The sequence below is a fragment of the Protopterus annectens genome, chromosome 8.part0, assembly GCF_019279795.1.
Source record: "Protopterus annectens isolate FY-2018-M chromosome 8.part0, PAN1.0, whole genome shotgun sequence".
Classification (NCBI taxonomy): domain Eukaryota; kingdom Metazoa; phylum Chordata; order Ceratodontiformes; family Protopteridae; genus Protopterus; species Protopterus annectens.
The window spans coordinates 1171492405-1171514479 of NC_056741.1; the positions used below are offsets into that span (position 1 = coordinate 1171492405).

At 43.0% G+C, this 22075-nt stretch overlaps 1 protein-coding gene across 1 annotated transcript in view; it reads right to left on the reverse strand.

Moving 5' to 3' along the window:
• Positions 1 to 22075, reverse strand: part of LOC122808423 (carcinoembryonic antigen-related cell adhesion molecule 5-like) — a 1123850-nt gene that overhangs the window by 1085646 nt on the left and 16129 nt on the right. The window contains exon 2 of the mRNA XM_044079385.1: positions 17933 to 18211. Within this exon, the coding sequence (XP_043935320.1) occupies positions 17933 to 18211 (279 nt within the window). The remainder of the gene's footprint in view (positions 1 to 17932; positions 18212 to 22075) is intronic.

Sequence of the window (22075 nt, forward strand, 5' to 3'; positions counted from 1 at the left end):
TGAGTAGAAAAGCTGTAAGATGCAAAAGTTAAATCATCCTCTACTTTTTGGGTCTAAGAGGTCATTCAAACTGATATGAAAGACACTGTTCTTCTAAAGGAATTTCAGCATTATTTATTTATTTTTTTATTTTTATTTAACATTTGTTGACCGGGAAAGTCCGACTAGGTTCCACAGATCCTGTTTTCAGCGGAGGCCCGGGGAGAAAATGCTCCAGAAGCATGTCTTTACAATGTGGGAGGAAACCAGAGTACCCGGCGGAAACCCACGTGAACGCAGGGAGAACATGCAACCTCCGCACAGAAGGCACCCCAGCCGAGAATCAAACCAAAGAACCTCTTGCAGTGAGGCGACAGCATTAACCGCTGCACCACTGCGCCACCCAAATTTATTTATTACAATTTATTTATTACAAGGTTTATGGAACTCTGTTGGAATATACTAAATCAAAATGTTACAATTACAAAAATTGAAAAGCCTTGGAAACATAATGATACTGATAACAGATGATCTAACCAGCCTGAATTTGAATTTATACCTTGTTTATAGGTTCATAGGTTCATAGGATGGTACTAGGCTATCAGCCCTAGGGCCTATACAAGCCTAGCCACAACAATTCCCTTGCTATTTCTTCCCACACTATTTACTTCCCTGGACCCCTGTCTAACAGGGTGACTGACATGATCCCCAGGGTGAATTTCCTTTCTCCCATCCAATCATCAAGGTTCCTTTTGAAGAGGACCAAAGAGGCACTCTGCTTGACATGTATGGGCAATCTATTCCAGAGTCTGGGGAGTCTCTGGGCCAGGAACCTATCCCTCCAGCATGTTTTGTTTATTGTGATGACAAGGTTTAGATCCCTGGAGCGTGTGGCTCTGAGGGATTGGGATTTCCTTAAGTGTAGCATGTCCAACAGCTCTGGGTTTGACATGGCCTTGTATGTTAAGCAAAGATTGCCTCTGAGTAGACGATATGCGACAGAGTATAGCTGGAGTTTTTTAAGGTGGTCAGCGTAGGGCATCTGCTTTAGGCCTGTGATTCTTTTAGTGAGGTATTTCTGTAGCCTTTCCAGTTGTTGCAGATATCGTGAGAGGTACATACCAAACAAAGCATTGTATTCTGTAATGGGTCTAATGAGGGATGAGTACAGTGGGACAATGACCTCCTTTTTTCTGGATGAAAAGCCCTTAGTGATGAGGTGTGCCACATAGAAGGATTTCCTGACTGTTGTGGCGATGTGGTTATTGAAGGTGAGACCACTGTCCACCTGTGTCCCTAAGTCTCTTATCAAACTTTCAGTGTTTAGTGTACTGCCACCTATATGGTAATTCACGGATACATGTTTTTTCCCAAAGGGGATTACTATACATTTCTTGGCATTGAGCTTGAGCCCATGGCTCTGGCACCAAGCATCTGTTTCTGTAAGGCCCTTTTGTACAGTGTCCACATCATTTGGGGATTCAATAATGGCTCCCAGTTTGCAGTCATCTGCAAACTTTGTTATTCAGAGTCCCTTAGTGTTGGCCTGTACTTCAGAGAAGTAGATGCCAAACAAGAGCGGTCCCAGGACTGAACCCTGAGGTACTCCACTTGTCACTTGTCTGGAGCTGGATTTGGAGTCGGCTACTTTTACAGTGTGGGTTCTATCAGTAAGCCAGTTAGCAACCCATTGGGTGACGTAGGGATTAATGCCCAGCTTAGTAAGTTTATCTATGATTCCAGAGTGGGGGATGGTGTCAAAGGCCTTGGCAAGGTCTAGATAGGCTGTGTGGACCACCTTACCCTTGTCCATGGCTCTGGAGACTGATTCGAAGAGGTTAATCAAGTTCAGGAGACAAGATCGGCCCTTCACGAACCCAAACTGGGTGGGGTCCAGTGTTTGAAGGTTGCTAATGTCTTTGTTTATAAGTTCCATGATAATACGCTCCATGGCCTTGCAGATAAGGCTTGTCAGGCTGATGGGACGGTAGTTTCCAGGATCCAAGGTGGATCCCCCCTTGTGGAGTGGGATAACTGTAGCTGTGCGCCACTCAGTGGGCACGAAACCTGAGGTGAGGCTATGATTAAACATGACACTTAGGTGAGGTGCCAGTTCATATTGTAGTTCATGTAGTGCACAGCCTGGGATGTCATCTGGTCCCATGGATGCTGTATTCTTAGCTTTGGAGAGTGCATTTTTTACCTGTGTGGCCGTTATTACCGGAATTTCGCAATCTTCCGGTATTGAGATGGGCCATTTAGGGGGTGAGAGGGGGGGTGAAGTTGGCACTGAATCGATCTGCCAGGAAGTTATTCTCAATTCTAGACAATGTTTGATCAAAATTCAGTGGGATAAAGGTATGATTATCACGTTTGTACTTTACCCGTAACTACTACAGCTCATCCAGAGATGTTTTTTGCTACCAAAGGAGGGATATGACCAGTTCTGCCTTGACCTTAGTTTTTGGAAAAATGTGATTTGCTCTTTAACAACATGACCTTACTCTCTTGAAAGCTGAATGGTCATTTAGAAATATCAACTTCCAAATCAAAACCCAGGAAGATGATATACTTCCCAGAACTCTCCAACTTGTCCTGTGGAAACTTCATATCAAAGAAGGATATATCAAGTCTTTCTGTTCTACTGTTAATCAAAAATAACATCTATGAAATGCAATCACAAAGGAATAGCTAACAAACATGAGGCTCAACAATTACATTTTTTTTTTAATTTCAGAATTAGGAACCTGTTTTCTCTAGATATACATTCCAAAACATTCTGTGGTCAAAGTGGAGGACAAGCTACATTTTACTAGCTACACTAATGGTTAATTCCTTCCTCCTTACCCTCTACAAAACCATACCCCCACCTCCTGCTCATTTACCTCCCCATAGACGAATACATAGAATATCAAGGATCATGTTTTGTTGTCTGTTCTGATAGTTTTGGTACACTCTCCAACTTCAGTCTCTTTTTTCTTGTTTATTTCAGCTTTTGCCACAAAGATCATATCTACATCTTTTGAACTAGGTTGAAAGCTCTCATATCCAAGACAGCCAAACTAGCGATGGAGTACTGGCAGATGAAGATGGTGGCAACAGAGGAAGGGACGGGTGAGAAGAGGAAGAAACTGCCTAACTTAGGGAAAATAGATTCAAATTGCTCCAACAGTGGTAGGGGCACCAGACCCATGGGAAGCAGTGAACCAGTTGAGTGCATGAGAGCCTAAACTGAAGCAGAGTGCAGAGAACACCATGCAAAATCCAAGAAATGCAGTTAATGGTGCACTGGACACTAAAAATAAATTAGATGGAAATCAGTAACTTTTTGAATCTCTGGATGAATCAAGTCTCAGCATGGTGAACACCAGCTTGGGGATGCATGCCCTTTAGCATTTGAGGGTCATTGCAGCCCTGTAGCATGCACCTCGAAGTGGTGTGTCTCCTTTGAATCAGTGAGGTTTCCCTTTTGGGCTTGTTGTTCATAACCTTTCCAGGTAGGGGAGAGGATGAGGTGGCCTTTTAGCCACTTACATCTTGGCAATATGAACATACATAGCAGTGCACATTTCAGAAATAGTGAAAGAAAATATTTGGAAGGCGAATTTAATAAAATGTTTGGTTTAATAGATCCTAATGCTTTAAAGAGCACAGTAGATCAGAACTGCCCAGGGACTACCAAGCGGTGGCTGCACTGGCAGACATAGTTAATTGCAAAACTTTCAAGTTTAGGTCCAGGACTTAGAAAAACTGGGAATTATAATCTGTCTACTTTATGACCCTCATGATGGAGTAAATACTGGAGCAGGGGCTCCCAGTGTTATCTTATTACCTGACCACCAGAGAGGTGCATAGTACAAGTGGCAGTAAGGACTATTTGTAGTATGCACAAGGTTGAGCAGACTTATAGCCACAGATAAGGCAGTGAGATGGGAAGTGTGGCACTCATACTCATCCCTGTAGATAAAGTAGTCATTTTTGAAGGGGGAATGAACCTAACTTATGTGGGTACGTCATGCTGAGCTTTCAATTAGGGCCTATATTAGAACACCGAAGTTTCAAAACTTTGAGTGTTCTAATATCGAACACTATTCAACGAAAGTTGAAAACATCAAACATACGGAACAGCGAATTTTTTCCTAGGGAAAAATTTGCTGTTCAAAAACACATACACACAACACAAGCACTCCAAACAAACAGCAATCCACACACATACACCTAAACTATTACACGTAACCCTACACTAAACTGTACATACACCACTAACTATCCACTTACCTTAACCAAACCCTAACCCTAAGGTCCATCACTATCGCACAGTTACCTCACCTGCACCCTAACCCTCACGTCCACACAATCGCACAGTTACCTGACCCGCGCCCTAACCCTAACTCACCTAACCCGCCCTAACCCTCACGTCCACACAATTGCACACTTACCTGAACCCGACCTGTAATTTTCCACCACAGCGCTGAAAATACGAAGCAACAGAAATGGACAACCAAATTCTTTCCCTGAAAATGGGTTGATATTAGAACACTCGAAGTTTTGAAACTTCAGTGTTCTAATATAGACCCTTTCAATTATACTATATGTAAATGGAAATCTTGTAAATTTATGCATATTTCTTCTTCAAATGACAGTTTACATACAGCATTTATATGTTTTAGGAAAGAAATCGGGGTGTTTAATAGGATTCAAACAGGATGGTTTATTAAAATTAGGCAGGAAGGTCAGATATGTGACGTCAGTTGTTGGAGGGGAGCCACATTTATTAGTAAGGGGCAGACAGTGTACAGCACACCCAAAAATGCTTATTAAATGGAACATGTTGAAGTTCTTCCTTTTTGGTTAACAAGATCAACATTTTGCGACATTTTTGGTGCAGGAATTCAGTAGGAGATTGCCACTTCAGGCCAATGAATTGAGTACAGGGTGTTGCATGTAAAAATCTCAAACCAAGTCAACAGCAAGGAAGCCATGGTTTGGAGGGTATTGGAAAAAAGAAATTCAGTTCAACAGAGAAGCTGATTTGTTTTACACTTTTACTATTTCCATGGTTTACTGTGTTCTCACTAGGTTTAGTTCACAAGAAACACCAGTGTGAATTTCAGTATTTCACCATTTTACCTTCCCTTATGATTAACTCAGTCATTAATAGTATTTACAAATTTGAATATAGAGTTCAAAATCAAATTGAAGCATGACTGGCATTTGTTGCGCATGTAACTGGTTGAAAAATTGTACTAAGACAAAACCCATGGGTATGGGATGCTAAGAATTCTGTGCCACTTTTGCTACAACTATAAAAAGGTGCTTGCTATGGTTAATCCCACTGAGTGCTTCATTGCTTCTACCATGACTGCAAATGCATTGTCAGCATTTATCTGTGAAGCTATGAAATACTCATGGTTTCCTAAAGCAATAATAATGTTGCAGTCCCTCACCATTTGCCCCTGACAGTAATGCCCCCTAACAGCTTGTGCTTCTGGAAGCTGTGTCTTCACCCTATCCTAGTGAAGGATCTGACTGGAGAAGGGGGTATAACAAATGGAACAAGGAGTAAAGGCCTTCCCAGTCAAGCATTGGGATCTTGGCTTCTTGTTTGCAGAGAACAAGCTTAATCTTAATGGGTTTTTAAGAAGAAATCCCTACCAGGTCCATTAAACATCCAGAGAATAAATTCATGTTAAGTAACAATATTAATGCCATGTGTGAAAAAAGGTGCATTCAGGGAAGGGAAAATCATGTGTCTCCTTGACATGTTAAACTTGCTTGTGGAGAGAAAAAAACAACTTTGAGTTAGAAAGGAGAGCAAGATAACGAAGAAATCTGATTATTATTAATCCTCGTTCATTCCTTACGCATGGGTATCGGTTCCGAGCTCGGAACCGAGCCGGCCATTTTCCAAGCTCGCACCAGCTTCAAACACTCAAGCTAAACTCTTACCCACAATCCCCCTCTCCCTGTTACTTCAGATTTCGTTTGCCGCCTTGCCATCCGGTCGTGTCAAGCTACTTCTCTTGAGCTAAGTACAGTCAATTGTTGTTTAATTGCTTTACAAATTAATTTTTTGTCAGAAAAGTTGATATTTTATTGTCTCTTGCCCTATTGTATCTAGCATTCATAATTTCCTCAGGTTTTTTCTGTCCTTTACTTACCATTTTTACCGCGAGGTAATTTTCTCTTTACCATCATTGGTAATCTTTTTTCCCTTTCTCTTTCATACCTTTGGGTACTCTCTTGTACCATTGTTGGTACTTTTCTATTAGTTAATATGACAGATAAAAAAGGTAGTCTGGGGTTTAAGCGGTGTTCTGATCATGGACACAAACTGCCTACGTCTGATGCACACTCTTTGTGTGTTTATTGTTTGGGAGCTTCCCATTTATCTGTTGAATCACCTTGTACTATTTGTGAGAACTTTTCTAATAGAACTTTATTAGAAAGGAAAAACAAGCTGATACTGAAGGGACTTCTAAAATCTCCCTTTTCAGAGGCTATTTCTGGGTCAGAGGTCTCAACCCCTCCTAAAGCCCATAAGAAAATGGATGTTTCTACTAAGGCTAAATCCTTGCTTTTGTCCCTGGCTGGGGACTCTCACCAACCAAAACCTAAAAAGGCTAAAATTTTGGCTCTGGAGCTCTCTCAGTCAGCCCCAGTACTTTTGGTGCCCAGACCTTCTGCACCGAGGCCTTCGGCTCCATTAGTGATTTCGGCTCCATCCTCTCCTGCAGCCTTATACATATTGGCACAGAGGGGCTCCTCGGTTCAGAACATTACCACTGTATCGGCATCAAACATTCAGGCAGCACAGACCTTGACCGCATCAGCTCCGAGATCTTCCTCGGAACCGAGGCCTTTATTATTGACTCCAGTTTTGTCGGTTCCAGCTTCGGCACCAACAACCACTTCGGCACCGATCCCTGTGTCGGTGCAGACAGTGACATTGGCACCGATGACTTCTTTGGTGCAGACTACAGTAGTTCAGTCTTTCTCGGCACCGTTGTCCTCGGTGCGGTCAGATGAGATGGGCACCGAGTCTGCCTATTTTGTGGACAGGCCTGTTTCTCCCTCAGTCTCTGTGAGGTCCACTAGAAGCCTTTCTGAACATGATGTGTTGCATCTTGTGGACCAGGCATTCTTGGCCAGAGGTATTCCACCCCTCAGGAACTATCCTTCCTTGGGAGGTGATCACCTATCTCCAAAGACACCTTCTTATTCTCCTCCTTCATTGACTTTGAAGTCCATGGATATAGTACAGTCTTCTCCTTCTGCGGTTCCCTTTATGGATCTCACTAAGGAACTGCAGTTGCCTCTGTGGTAGGAACGTTTTGCTATGACCCAGGATGTCAGCTGTGACACGCATAGCTTGCTGCTCCACAGCCATCCAGGGACTCTGGGTCGGCAGGCTGAGCCACTTAGGGGAGGAGTGCCCCCTGTCTTAGACATACACTCCTCTCCAGGTGGACCAGTCTTCCAATTGATGGAGAAGGCTTTCGCTGCTGCTGGCAATACCGGACTGTCTATACCTCCACCCTCCTCTAGTACACTGGTTTCACAAGTTGCACCTAGCAGACACCGGGTGAAAGGGCCTCAGGACATATATATTCCCACAGGAATCCCCCCTTTCCGTTGTCTTCCCCAGCTTCTCCCACTGAGGAGGCCCACCAGAAACATTTGTGCAAGAGGAAGCACATGGACTCCACAGAGGAGTCCCTCACCGAAGACACAGATTTCGATGAGAGGGAAGGATCCCCTCGGTCACCCTCTGAGGTATCCTTTGGCCATATCCTCAAAATCCTGAAACAGAGAGGTGACTGGAAGTCCTCTAATCCAACCCCTGAGGAATCTTTGTTCCTGCAGGCCTTTTGCGCCCAGCCCCCTACCTCCTGGGTTACTCCACCTGCCGATGAACTTGTCAAGTTCATCATGCAGCATGCTTGGAAGGCCCCTGACACCATCAAAGCTATTCCCCGGAGACCAGATAAGATCTTGTCCCCTCCTGCTTCGGATCCCCATTGGTCCAAAGGTCTTCCTGTAGATGCTTTGGTGGTGGCGGCCACAACAAAAAAGGATCTGGCAGAAGAAGAAAGTCACACTGTCCATCCGCCTAACAGAGAGTCCCGGGCCCTGGACAGAATAGGGAAGCGCATCTTTGCTTCAGCGATCTTTGCTATCAGGTCCCGGAATTATATGGCACATTTTACCAGGTTTCAAAGGGATCTGGTTTCTGAGCTCTCTGAAACCTTGGCTGGTGCAGTGTCTGATGAGGTCCGAGACAAAGTGGCCTCTCAGCTGGCCACCATTGAGTCTATATCTAACTCCTCTATGCAACTTGATATCTCACGCATCAGAAGGAGCTGCTAGAGCGGCGGGTTCAGCCCTGGTCTTGAGACGACACGCCTGGATGCGCTTGTGCAACTTCGCATAATCTCTTTTAAGTTTTTCTTTCCTAATTACCCCATTGAGCCTTCCTCGTTGTTTGGGCCCAAAGTTAAAAGCACACTGGCCGCATGTGAACAAGACGGTAAGACCCTTTCTGCCATAGGTGTCTGTTATTCTTCCCCTCAACATGCTTTTTCCTGAAACCAAAAGAGTGGGAAGATATGGTTCAAGAAATCTCAGGGTCCTTTCCATGACACACAGGCTGAGTTCTCCCCCAAAGGCAGAGGGGGAAACTCACAGGGAAGACGCTCCTTTGGGGCAGAGGGGGACCGCGTAACCAGGGTTCCAGGGATTTGTTCCCTGATCAGTCCTACCAGCGCTCCTGAAGAGTGGTCCAACTCCTTTCTTCTGGAGGTGATTAGGGGACGTTTCTCCTTGTACCCTTCCGCCTGGCTAACCATCACCACCGATTCTTGGGTACAAAGGATCATAACCAGAGGTTATCATATCCCATTCGATCTTTGTCCCGTCCCTTCAAAAAATCTTCCCGATGTTCCACCCAGCCAAAGGGAAGAAGCAGCACTAGAGATAGAAAAGCTGCTAAGAAAAAGAATCATCCAAATAGTCCCTCCAGACCAGATAGGATCCGGATTCTAATCAAGACTATTTCTGGTGCCAAAGAAAACCGGGGACTGGAGACCAATTTTGGATCTCAGTGTATTGAACAAGTTTGTGAGAGTACAAAAATTCCAGATGGTCACTATATAGTCTATCCTCCCACTTTTGGAAAAAGACGATTGGATGTGCTCGATAAATCTTCAAGATGCGTACTACCATATAAAGGTGGACTGGCCATCAAGAAGATTTCTGCGCTTCCGTGAAGGAGCCAGTCACTACCAGATCAGATTACTGCCCTTCAGACTCTCTACAGCTCCCAGAGTGTTCACAAAGTGCATGGCAGTTGTCACAGCTCACTTGCGACTTCAAGGATTCCAAGTGTTTCCATACCTAGACGACTGGCTCATTTCCACCCCCACCAGACATCTACTGGAAAAAGATATCTACTGGAAAAAGCCCTGGAATACTCTCTCCTCGCTGCTCAAAGGCTAGGCATAACCATAAACTGGCAGAAATCCAATCTCACCCCATCTCAGTTGACAGAATTCATAGGGGTTATCTTGGACACAAAAAAACTGCAGAGCTGCTATTCCAGAGCACAGAATATTAAGGATAAAGCAACAACTAATTCCAATCCTTTCAAAGGAAAAATCCACGGCTCACTCGGTTCTACAGCTGTTGGGTTCCATGGCAGCCTCCATCACTATTGTTCCCCTGGCCAGGTTTCACATAAGGCTTCTACAATGGCTACTGCTCACCCAATGGTATCCTTTTCAGCATCCTCTTTCAGTCATGATTCCAGTAACCCACAGGTGCAAACAGGATTTAAATTGGTGGATGACACACAATCTCTCACAATGGTCTCACCCCTTCTCCCCCCAGCAACCCAACGCCACAGTGACCACAGATGCCTCCCTGGTGGGGGGGGCTATGTCAGGGACAGACAGTCTAAGGCACTTGGTCCCAACTGGAGGCACATCTGCATATAAATGTTCTAGAGCTGAGGGCGGTGCTTCTGGCGTTGCAAGCATTCCATCCCCTGCTGCCATCTGGGACAATTGTGATTCAATCACTCAACATGGCGGTGGTCTGGTACATCAACAAGCAAGGTGGAACCAAATCTTACCCCCTTTGTCAAGAGGCCATGAGGATATGGCAATGGGCGATGGCTGCCAACCGTTTTCTTCTAGCAACACACATTCCCGGGAGTTCCAACGTGATAGCAGACAGACTCAGCAGGTGCATTCTTCAACCTCACAAATGGTCCCTGAATCCTTTGATAGTGGCGGAGATCTTCCACCGCTGGGGCTGTCCTTGCTGTGACCTCTTTGCATCCCCGACCAACTACAAATGCAGCAACTACTTCACCCTGATTCCACCTCCGGGAGAGTCACCCAGGGACGCTCTAGTCCATGATTGGCCCTCGGGTCTTCTCTGTGCATTTCCACCCTTTCCTCTCATTCCCCAGTTTCTGAAGAAAGCCCGGTGGTTGAAGAGCAAGGTAATCCTCATAGCACCATATTGGCCCCATAGTGCCCCCTGTCCTAGACATACACTCTTCTCCGGGTGGACCAGCCTTCCAACTGATGGAGAAGGCTTTCGCTGCTGCTGGCGATACCAGACTGTCTATACCTCCGCCCTCCTCTGGTACACTTGTTTCACAAGTCGCACCTAGTGGACACCAGGTGCAAGGGACTCAGGACATATTTCCTCAGGAATCCCCCTTTCTGTTGTCTTCCTCAGCTTCTCCCGTTGAGGAGGTCCACCGGAAAAGTTTATGCAAGAGGAAACACATGGACTCCACAGAGGAGTCCCTCACCGAAGACACAGATTTCGATGAGGGGGAAGGATCCCCTTGGTCACCCTCTGAGGTATCCTTTGGCGATATCCTCAAAATCCTGAAACAGAGAGGTGACTGGCAGTCCTCTAATCCGACCCTTGAGGAATCTGTTTTCCTGCAGGCCTTTCACACCCGGCCCCCTACCTCCTGGGTTACTCCACCTGCCGATGAACTTGTCAAGTTCATCATGTAGCGTGCTTGGAAGGCCCCTGATACCATCAAAGCTATTCCCCGGAGGCCAGATAAGATCTTGTCCCCTCCTTGTTTGGATCCCCATGGGTCGAAAGGTCTTCCTGTAGATGATTTGGTGGTGGTGGCCACAACAAAAAAGGACCTGGCAGAAGAAGAAAGCCAGACTGTCCATCCACCTAACAGAGAGTCCCGGGCCCTGGACAGAATAGGGAAGCACACCCTTGCTTCAGCGACCTTTGCTATTAGGTCCTTGAATTATATGGCACATTTTACCAGGCTTCAAAGGGATCTGGTTTCTGAGCTCTCTGAAACCTTGGCTGGTGCAGTGTCTGATGAGGTCTGTGACAAAGTGGCCTCTCAGCTGGCCACCATTGAGTCTATATCTAACTCCTCTATGCGATTGATATCTCATGCATCAGAAGGAGCAACTAGAGCGGCGAGTTCAGCTGCAGTCTTGAGACAACATGCCTGGATGCGCTTGTGCAACTTCATGGAATCTTTTAAGTTTTCCTTTCCTAATGCCCCCATTGATCCCTCCTCGTTGTTTGGGCCCAAAGTTAAAAGCACATTGGCCAGATGTGAACAGGATGGTAAGACCCTTTCTGCTGTAGGTGTCTGATATTCTTCCCCTCAACGTGATTTCTCCCGAAACCAAAAGAGTGGGAAGATATGGTTCAAGAAATCTCAGGGTCCTTTCCGTGACAGACAGGTCGACTTCTCCCCCAAAGGCAGAGGGGGAAACTCACAGGGAAGACACTCCTTTTGGGGTAGAGGGGGACTGTGTAACCAGGTTTCCAGGGATTCTTTCCCTGGTCAATCCTACCAGCGCTCCTGAAGAGCGGCCCAACTCCTTTCCTCTGGAAGTGGTTGGGGGATGTTTCTCCTTGTACCCTTCAACCTGGCTAACCATCACCACCGATTCTTGAGTATAAAGGATCATAACCAGAGGTTATCATATCCCCTTCGATCTTTGTCCCGTCCCTTCAAAAAATCTTCCAGACGTTCCACCCAGTCAAAGGGAAGAAGCAGCACTAGAGATAGAAAAGCTGCTAAGAAAAAGAGTCATCCAAATAGTCCCTCCAGACCAGATAGGATCCGGAGTCTACTCAAGACTATTTTCGGTGCCAAAGAAAACCGGGGACTGGAGACCAATTTTGGATCTCAGTGTATTGAACAAGTTTGTGAGAGTACAAAAATTCTAGATGGTCACTATACAGTCTATCCTCCCTTTTTTGGAAAAAGACAATTGCATGTGCTCTATAGATCTTCAAGATGCGCACTACCACATAAAGGTGGACAGGTCATCAAGAAGATTTCTGCACTTCCGTGTGGGAGCCAGTCACTACCAGTTCAGATTACAGCCCTTCAGACTTTCTACAGCCCCCAGAGTGTTCACAAAGTGCATGGAAGTTGTCACAGCTCACTTGCGACCTCAAGGATTCCAGGTGTTTCCATACCTAGATGACTGGCTCATTTCCGCCCTCACCAGACATCTACTGGAAAAAGCCCTGGCATATTCTCTCCTCGCTGCTCAAAGGCTAGGCATAACCATAAACTGGCAGAAATCCAATCTCACCCCATCTCAGTCGACAGAATTCATAGGGGTTATCTTGGACACAAAAAAACTGCAGAGCTGCTATTCCAGAGCACAGAATTTTAAGGATAAAGCAACAACTAATTCCAATCCTTTCAAATGAAAAATCCATGGCTCACTCGGTTCTACAGCTGTTGGGTTCCATGGCAGCCTCCATCACCATTGTTCCCCTGGCCAGGTTTCACATGAGGCTTCTACAATGGCTACTGCTCATCCAATGGTATCCTTTTCAGCATCCTCTTTCAGCCATGATTCGAGTAACCCACAGGTGCAAACAGGATTTAAATTTGTGGATGACACACAATCTCTCACAATGGTCTCGCCCCTTCTCCCCCCAGCAACCCAAGGCCACAGTGACCACGGACATCTCCCTGATGGGGTGGGGGGGCTATGTCAGGGACAGACAGTCCAAGGCACTTGGTCCCAACTGGAGGCCCTTCTGCATATAAATGTTCTAGAGCTGAGGGCAGTGCTTCTGGCGTTGCAAGCATTCCATCCCCTGCTGCCATCTGGGACAATTGCGATTCAATCAGACAACATGGCAGTGGTCTGGTACATCAACAAGCAAGGTGGAACCAAATCTTACCCCCTTTGTCAAGAGGCCATGAGGATATGGCAATGGGCGATGGCTACCAACCATTTTCTTCTAGCAACGCACATTCCCGGGAGTTCCAACGTGATAGCAGACAGACTCAGCAAGTGCATTCTTCAACCTCAAGAGTGGTCCCTGAATCCCCTGATAGTGGCGGAAATCTTCCACCGCTGGGGCCGTCCTTGCTGCAACCTCTTTGCATCCCCGACCAACTACAAATGCAGCAACTACTTCGCCCTGATTCCCCCTCCGGGACAGTCACCCAGGGATGCTCTAGTCCACGAGCAAGAGTCATACTTGATTTTTCATAGAGATAAAGTGTCTCTGAGAACTAATCCGTCATTTCTGCCTAAAGTGATCTCTGAAATATCCATTAATCAAGCCATTGAATTGCCAGTTTTCTTTCCCAACCATTCAAACAGAGGAGAGTATTGCCTACATACCCTAGATATACACAGGCAAATCCATTTTTACTTAAACAGGACTAAACACTTTCGTAAATCTGACCAGTTATTTTTGGCCTTTAGTGGATCTAGATTAGGATCTGCTGTTGCTAAGGTCACATTAGCTAGATGGCTGAAGGACTGTGTGACCTTTATTTATACACAGTGTAACAACAAAAAAGTACTTCCTGCACGGGTGCATGTGCACGGCTTCAAGAGAAATTCCAAGTAAAAACTGAGAAAAAGCCAGCAGACTGGATCCTTGGTATTAAATCCTTTTATTAATATAGACAGCAAAGGAAAAACAACAAACCGTTTTCAGCTGGTTAATACTATACAGCCTTCTTCAGTGTAAAACATTCTAACCAGATGCTGTCATTTATATTTCAAACAAAGTACATGATTGGTTCAGCCTAAAACTGCTCATTAAGTCCAGGTGCAAACAAACCACCTAACTTAATAATCCATTTCTTTTCTTTGGAATTTAATAAAGAGTGCCAACCTGTTTTATTTTGTTTTTTGCCCTTAATTATGTCAGTAACAGTAAATGAAAAGTTGGCAGTTGGATGTATAACATGATGTTTATACAAAGCATTATGAACTCTGCCCTTCTTAATGTTACTAATGTGTTCAGAAATCCTGAACCTGAGTGGCCTGGAGGTTTGTCCTACATAGAATGCCCCACATGTGCATGTTGCCAAATAAATAACCCAATCCGAGCTACAATTGGCAAAAAACTTAATATCATACACTACAGGGAAATTTTTACTTGAAAATTGTTTTGTTTTACTTACTTTATTGCAATTAACACAATGGCCACAAGGATAGCAGCCAATTATAGTACCTCCTGTAAGTGTAGTTTGTAAAGATTCAAAAAAGTTAGATTCATGCGGGCGCTTATAATGATTGAAACAACTGCTTAGATTCCTACCTTTCCTAAAGGAGAAAAGGCATCTCTTGGGAATGATGTTAGATATTTCATGGTCATATTGCAAGATATTCCAATGCCATTGTACACTTTCTATGAGATTCTCCGAATTCCTGCCAAATGTGGTAGTGAACCTGATTGGTGGTGTAACACTATAGTCGTGCACCTTGTAAGATAATAACTCATTTCTTTTGAGCTTGTTGACTTTGTTACTGGCATCAAAAACATAGCCCATTTTGTAGCCCCTACATCTAAATCTGTTTATAAGGTCCCTACTCTGCTCCTGATATGAAGATTCATCAGAACAGATCCTTTTCATTCTAATAAATTGTGATTTGGGTATGTTTTTGGCAATATGTGGTGGATGGAAACTAGAGGCATGAAGAATAGTATTATATTCAGGGTGTTTCCTAAACACCTTTGTACCTAGAGTATTGTCTGAAAATCTGGTAACCAGAACATCCAAGAACGTAATAGTCTTAGTATCCTGATGTAATGTAAAATGGAGACCCCATTTGTTGTTATTCAAATAAGCCAGAAAATCAAACAATTCCTCAAATCCCCCTCTCCATACCAACCAACATTCGTCAAGGTAACGTCTCCAAATGTCCAGCTGATTCAAATAAATATTATTATAGCTGTTGTAAATAAGATCTTGTTCAACATAGGCCATGAATAAGTCGGCATAAATGGGGGCAAATGAAGAACCCATCGCTGTCCCTTTAGTCTGCCAGTAAGTCTCTTGATAAAAAAATACATTATTTGTTAGCACATGGGCAGCCATGTCAAGCAAGAATTCAATATATTCAGCTGGATATAAACCTGACTCATTTAGCCAGTAAGCCAAAGCCTCCAGGCCACCAGAGTGGGGAATGTTAGTATAAAGAGCACTAACATCAAAGGTACACAAGCGCCAGTCAGGTTTAAGTTGTAAATCAGAGATAATTTGTAGAAAGTTGGTAGTGTCACGTAAACGTGAGCATATAAGAGATAACAAAGGTTTGATTTGCTTGGTAAGATAAAGGGACAAGGGTTCTGTAATATAGCCTTTCCCTGGCACAACAGGCCTCCCTGAAGGATTGATAGGATCTTTATGTACCTTAGGCAAAAAGTATATATATTGATTAATCGGATCCTGAACCAAAAGTTGGTGCATAACTTCACTATCAATAATAGCTGCATCCCTGGCATGAACCAAAAAATCCTCAATCTCTTGCTTAAACCTCATAGTGGGATTAATAGCCATCTAAGCATAGTATTTATTGTCTGAGAGTTGTCTTTTGGCTTCCTGATCATAGGCAAGCCAATTCAAAACCACAACAGTTCCACCCTTATCAGTTGAAATGATACCAATATCATGATTATTCTGTAATTCCTGTATAGCATGTTTTTCTTTCATGGAGATGTTATTGGGTTTCAAACGAAAGTCCGACCTGTGAAAATGTAAATCCTTGAGAATATTATTTTGGAATTGCAAAACAGCAGGATGCATCAGAGGCAAGAACTGAGACTTATGATACACAAATTTGTCATAAGTATAGTTACTGTCATTATCTCCAAAAAATAATTTTAGATTAAGCAGTCTACAAAAGGACACAACATCTTGTGCAAAGGTATCTTCTGATACAAAAAAGCCTGGTACAAATGTTAAGCCTTTATTGAGAACCATCAATTCAGTAGGTGTTAAAACATGGTCAGATAGATTTAAAACATTATGGTTAGACCAAACATTTAGTTCTGCATTGCCAGTTTGAGCAAGCCCTGAATGCTGTTTATTTGCTTTATGCTCCCCCCCCCCGGTGGTATTTGGGCCTAAAGGGACACAAGGAGAAATTCTTTTGGGAGAGGGTGATCCTGATGCAGTCTGTGAGTCATTCTCATTACAGGACGAAAGTTCATCCGTAGATGATCCCGTATCTGAGATACGATTCCTTAATATAGATTTGGGTATTTTCCTTTTAGAAGGACGACTTGGTTGTGACTGAAACTTGACATGTTTAGTGATAGTAAAAGGGTTGCTCCCTTGGTAGTCTGACTGGTCTCTATTAAATTTTTTGATTTTCTTAGATTTCAATTGTTCATCCAAATTATTGAGGTCAGACACCACTTTGGTAAGATTTTTTGTTAAAAAAAGATTCCCCCTCGAAAGGTTTAACCTCATTAACTAAACTCAACACAATATTAACCTCTTTGTCTATTACACGTTCATAGAACTTGGCCAAAGCTTTAATAAAAAACATGCTGGCTTGATGTTGAATGCCAGCCCATTCATTAGTGAGTTCATCATCAATTTCACTAACAAGAGGCTGAATTCTAACTCTTAAACCACGTGGCATTATATCCTTGGCAATATAAGCCTTAAATAGTTTGGAGTGCCAAACATTGGATCTTAATACCCTCAGAGACCATATGCAATGTTGCTTTTGACAAATTACATAAACATAAAGTGGCGTCTGACCTCAATAATCATCTACGGATGAACTTTCGTCCTGTAATGAGAATGACTCACAGACTGCATCAGGATCACCCTCTCCCAAAAGAATTTCTCCTTGTGTCCCTTTAGGCCCAAATACCACGGGGGGGAGGAAGCATAAAGCAAATAAACAGCATTCAGGGCTTGCTCAAACTGGCAATGCAGAACTAAATGTTTAGTCTAACCATAATGTTTTAAATCTATCTGACCATGTTTTAACACCTACTGAATTGATGGTTCTCAATAAAGGCTTAACATTTGTACCAGGCTTTTTTGTATCAGAAGATACCTTTGCACAAGATGTTGTGTCCTTTTGTGATATGATGCTACCTGAAGCATAAATGAAACTTACGCTAGATAGAAAAGTAAATGGTGAGGACAGGTTGGATACTTTCACTGTATTGCGTTGTCATGGTATGCAAGTGGATGCCTGCACAAAATACAGGCTATCATATTCCTTTACGAAGGTATGGTGAAGGGTCTGTTATTTCAGCCCCCTGCAGCCATATGGATTTGACTGGCTTGGAACAAAACTGCTGGTGGAGCTACTAAACTGGCTGGTGATTAAGCCGGTGATGGTACAGTGATAGGCTTAGCAGCCAGGATAGGTGGCAAGATAAAGTAGGGAAGTCTATTCTTAATGGCTATTCTGGTTAAATGGAGTGATAACTCTGGTCAGAATAGGTTATTGGAGTAACTGATGCATATTTTGCTGATGAACAAAGTAATTTTTTTATAATAAATAAATGAAGGCTAAGGTAATATTCACTTGTACAAATGAGAGATATAGCACATACCACTTAACATAATTCAGTAGTTAGTGGCATATGCCTATTTTCTAACATTTATCATCTTAGTGTTTTCATAACATGCATAAGTACTCACCATACACCTTAAGTTCCACTGTATCACTTGTATTATTGCTCACTGGGTTTTTCACAGAGCAGCTGTAATTCCCTTCATCATTTACTTCTGCGAGTGGTATATGTAAGTCTGGGCTGTCCTCACTGCATCGAATTCCAGCACTACAGTTAATACCCTGGTTGTTCTTATGCCATGAATAAACAGTATCTTCTCTATCTGCAATCTCACATCGTAAAGTAACATTGTGTCCTTGTTCCACAACCTCTGGATTGACAGTAAAATTGGGTTTAGATAACAGTGCTGTGAAAGGAATAAGAATAAGAATTCTGTTAGTCTGACATACATAACATGCACAGAGTGCAATATTCATGGTAGTACACAGAATAACTAATAAAGTTACACTGCAATCTACAGAGTGTTTTAGATATTCAATGAGATATGTGACAAGACTCTGAGACTCTATCCATCATATTTGGTGAAATGTAGTAATGCAGAAAGATTTAGTTTTATAGTAATCTGACAAAAAAGAAAGGAAAAATTACAATAAAACCTTCCAGAGGCCAGAAATAAGTTATTACATCAAAATAACCTTGTAAAAAGAATATGGGCATATTTCAATGTCTTTATCTTCAAGTTGGTTTGTCCAGCCACACTAGTATATGTTTATATGTGTGTATATGTGTGTATTTGTATGTGTTTGTGCATGTGTGTGTGTGTGTGTGTGTGTGTGTGTGTGTGTGTGTGTGTGTGTGTGTGTGTGTGTGTGTGTGTGACCCATATATATCTATGTATATATAATATATATATAGATATAGATATAGATATATTTGTGTGTGTGTGTGTGTGTACTGAATAAACCCCATCTTTGTTCAACATTTGTTTAGCTAACAAAATTTGGTTAACTAAACAGATGGTTGACAGGTGTGCAAGACTGCACAATTCTCGGGGTATGGAAATACGCCCTTTTCCTAACATTGTGTGATCTGAAGAGTTAGTATGTGTAATTAGCAGGGGGTGGCGGGTGCAACCCCACATGAAAGGTAAAATAGAGACTTGGCCAAACAATGTTTATATGTATATTTTTAATTTAAGTCTTGTATCCTCCATGATTGTTGCTCAGCATGTGAGTAGTAGGATGTCTATGCTTGCAAAGTCTATATTTTCTCTTCATCTTAGTCAAATAAAATTCAGTATACACACACACATATGTGTGTGTGTGTGTGTGTGTGTGTGTGTGTGTGTGTGTGTGTGTGTGTGTGTGTGTGTGTGTGTATGTGTGTGTTAATGTTTAAAATAATATAGACAGCATAATATCGACAGCAAAAATATCTAAATACAAAATTTCAACAAACTCTAACCACATCCAAAAATAGAAGTTATGTTTTCCATTTTCATTCTTCCTCATTGATGGGTTTTCTATCTGATATTGGATATGACTCAGCCACATTCCAAGGCTTCCAGATCAGAGTCTCAAGCTCCTCCCTCTTCCCATAAAGCACCATACCTTCCCTAACACCCCAGATCAAGTTTGCTGCCACACAGCCCACAGTATAAAGGAACAGAGCAGAAGAAAAAGTAGTATTTTGGGACCCAAACCTAGAGCTTATGGATTCCAAAATCTTCTAGCTAACTTCTCAGAGAGACAAGACCGGGAGGTGGTTGGGAGGGACGTGAGGAAGAATGAAAATGGATGACACAGATGCCAAGTTATGGTAAGTACATAACTTCTATATCTGATGTCCTTTTCATTCTTCCTCACTGATGGGTCAGAGTCCCCAGCCACATCCTCTTGGGTGGCCCTCAAGGAAGGATATGCCTGAGCACTGTTGAGCCAAAAGAAGCCCTGCTTCTAGAAATGTCCAATCTGTAGTGTGAGATAAAGTTATGAGTCTTTGACCAAGTGGCTGCAGCACAGATTTCATCAGTTGAGGTTCTAGAAGAAAATGTAGATGATGTAGCCATAGATCTGGTAGTGTGGGCTTTTGGAGGTTGAGGCAATTCATTACCTTTTTGGGAATAAATATGAAAAATGCAATCAGTAATCCATTGGCCAAAGTAATTTTGGAAACTGCTTGACCTAAACAAGTTGGTGAGAAGGATGCAAACAGTTGTTCAGACTTTCTGTACTATTTTGTTCTGTAAAGATAGAAATATAATTGTCTATGAACATCAAGGAGATACAAAATGCATTCACCTTTATTAGAAAATTTGGGAAAGAAAACTGACAATTGAATTGATTGATTAATGTTTGATTCCGTGGCTACTTTAGGCATGAAGGAAGGGTTAGTTCATAAAGATACTCTGTCTTTATGGAATATGATGTAAGGAGGTTTGGTTGATAAGGCTTGAAGTTCAGATACTGTCTTACCTAAAGTAATGGCTACCAGAAAAATTGTCTTCCATGAAAGAAATTTCAGGTTGCAACTGTCAGCTGGTTTAAAAGGTTTTGAGTAAGGCCTTGAAGAACAACCGTTAGATCCCAAAGGGGGGATCTTGTATTGGAGGTCTAAGTAAAATGATGCTCTTCATGAAAGCTTTACATAACTTGGAAGTAGAAAGACAGGAAGATCCCTCTCCAGTATGAAAATAAGATATTGCACCCAGCTGAAGTTTTATAGTAGAAAAAATGGCTCCATGTTGAAAAAGGGTACTAAGAAAAAGGAGAATTGCCAAGGTAGGAGCTGAGAAAGGGTCCACATTCTCCTCAGAAGCCCATAATGAAAACCTCTTACACTTCCTGTTATAAACCTTTTTAGTGGAGGTCTTTTGAGAATCCAAAATTATGTCACAGACTGGAGGGACAAACCTGGAATTTCTTACAATTACTGAAAGTGGAGAAACCAAGTTGTCAGTATGAGGGTATGAAGACTGGGATGCTAGTGTTCTGATGGGTGAGAAATGAGGTCCTGTTTGTGATCCAGGATCCATGGGGGATACTTGAGGTGAGACCATAGAAAAGGAAACCATACCTGACAAGGCCAGAATGGGGCAATGAGGATTACCAAGCTCTTCAACCTGTTGGCTTTCTATAGAAATTTATGGATCAATGGTAGAGGGGGCAAGCATAAAGGAGACCCGGGGACAATCGTGGACTAGAGCATCCCTTGGTGACTTCTCCTTTGGGGGGATCAGAGCCAAGAAATTGTTGTCTTGGGGAGAGGCAAAAAGATTGCAACAAGGCTGGCTCCAATGGCTGAAAATCTTGTTTGCTACTGATTGATGGAGAGACCACTCATGAGGAGTCAGAATGGACCTACTGAGCCTGTCTGCCATTGTTTTGGTTTTCCCCTGAATGTGTGTTGCAATTAGAAAGCAGCTTGAAGAGGTCACACATTCCCAAACTCTCATGGCTCTCTGCATAATGTATATGACTCGCTTCTGCCTTGTTTGTTTATGTACCTGACCACTGTCATATTGTCTGTATGAATAGTAACATTCCGCAGAGGGAGAATGTTCTGAAAGGCTTGCAACATTAGAAGGACTGATGGTATCTCGAGGATATTGATATGCAACTTGGTCTTGGATAGGGACCACATGCCTTGTCCAATCTTTCCCTTGTAATGCCACCCTGCATCCTAATTGGGAAGTGTCCATGGTCACTGTGGATATTGGGGGGGGACAGAATGGCCAGAGACACGTCGTGTGAAAGCATTCACCATGGGAGATAACATCTGCAGGTTAAAGTCAGTTTGATGGGAGAAGATAGATGCTGGTAAAGAACAGACCACAGAACAGCCAGGGTCCATTGCAGAACCTGCATAAAAAATCTTGGTAGAGGAATTAGAATGATCACAGCTGGCATAGATCCCAGTGTTCTGAGTATTAACCTTGCTTGGGGGGGGGGGGTTAGTAAGTCCTGAACTTGTTGTCTCAAGGATATTATGTGATGTAGAGGTATGTAGGCCACTTTTGTTATAGTGTTGAGCTGTGTTTCTATAAATTCTAGATTCTGTGCTGGAGTCAGATTTGATTTTGTCAGATTTATTGTAATGCCAAGGGAATTGGAGATCTGAACTAAGTAATCCCTGTTGATGCCTCATTGGTGCAATAAGGAGCCAATCATCTGGATAGGGAAACACCTGGAATCCTTTTAAACTCATGTGAGATTCCTCAACTGCTGAACCCTTGGAAAACACCTAGGGGACTCTGCTGAGTTCAAATGGC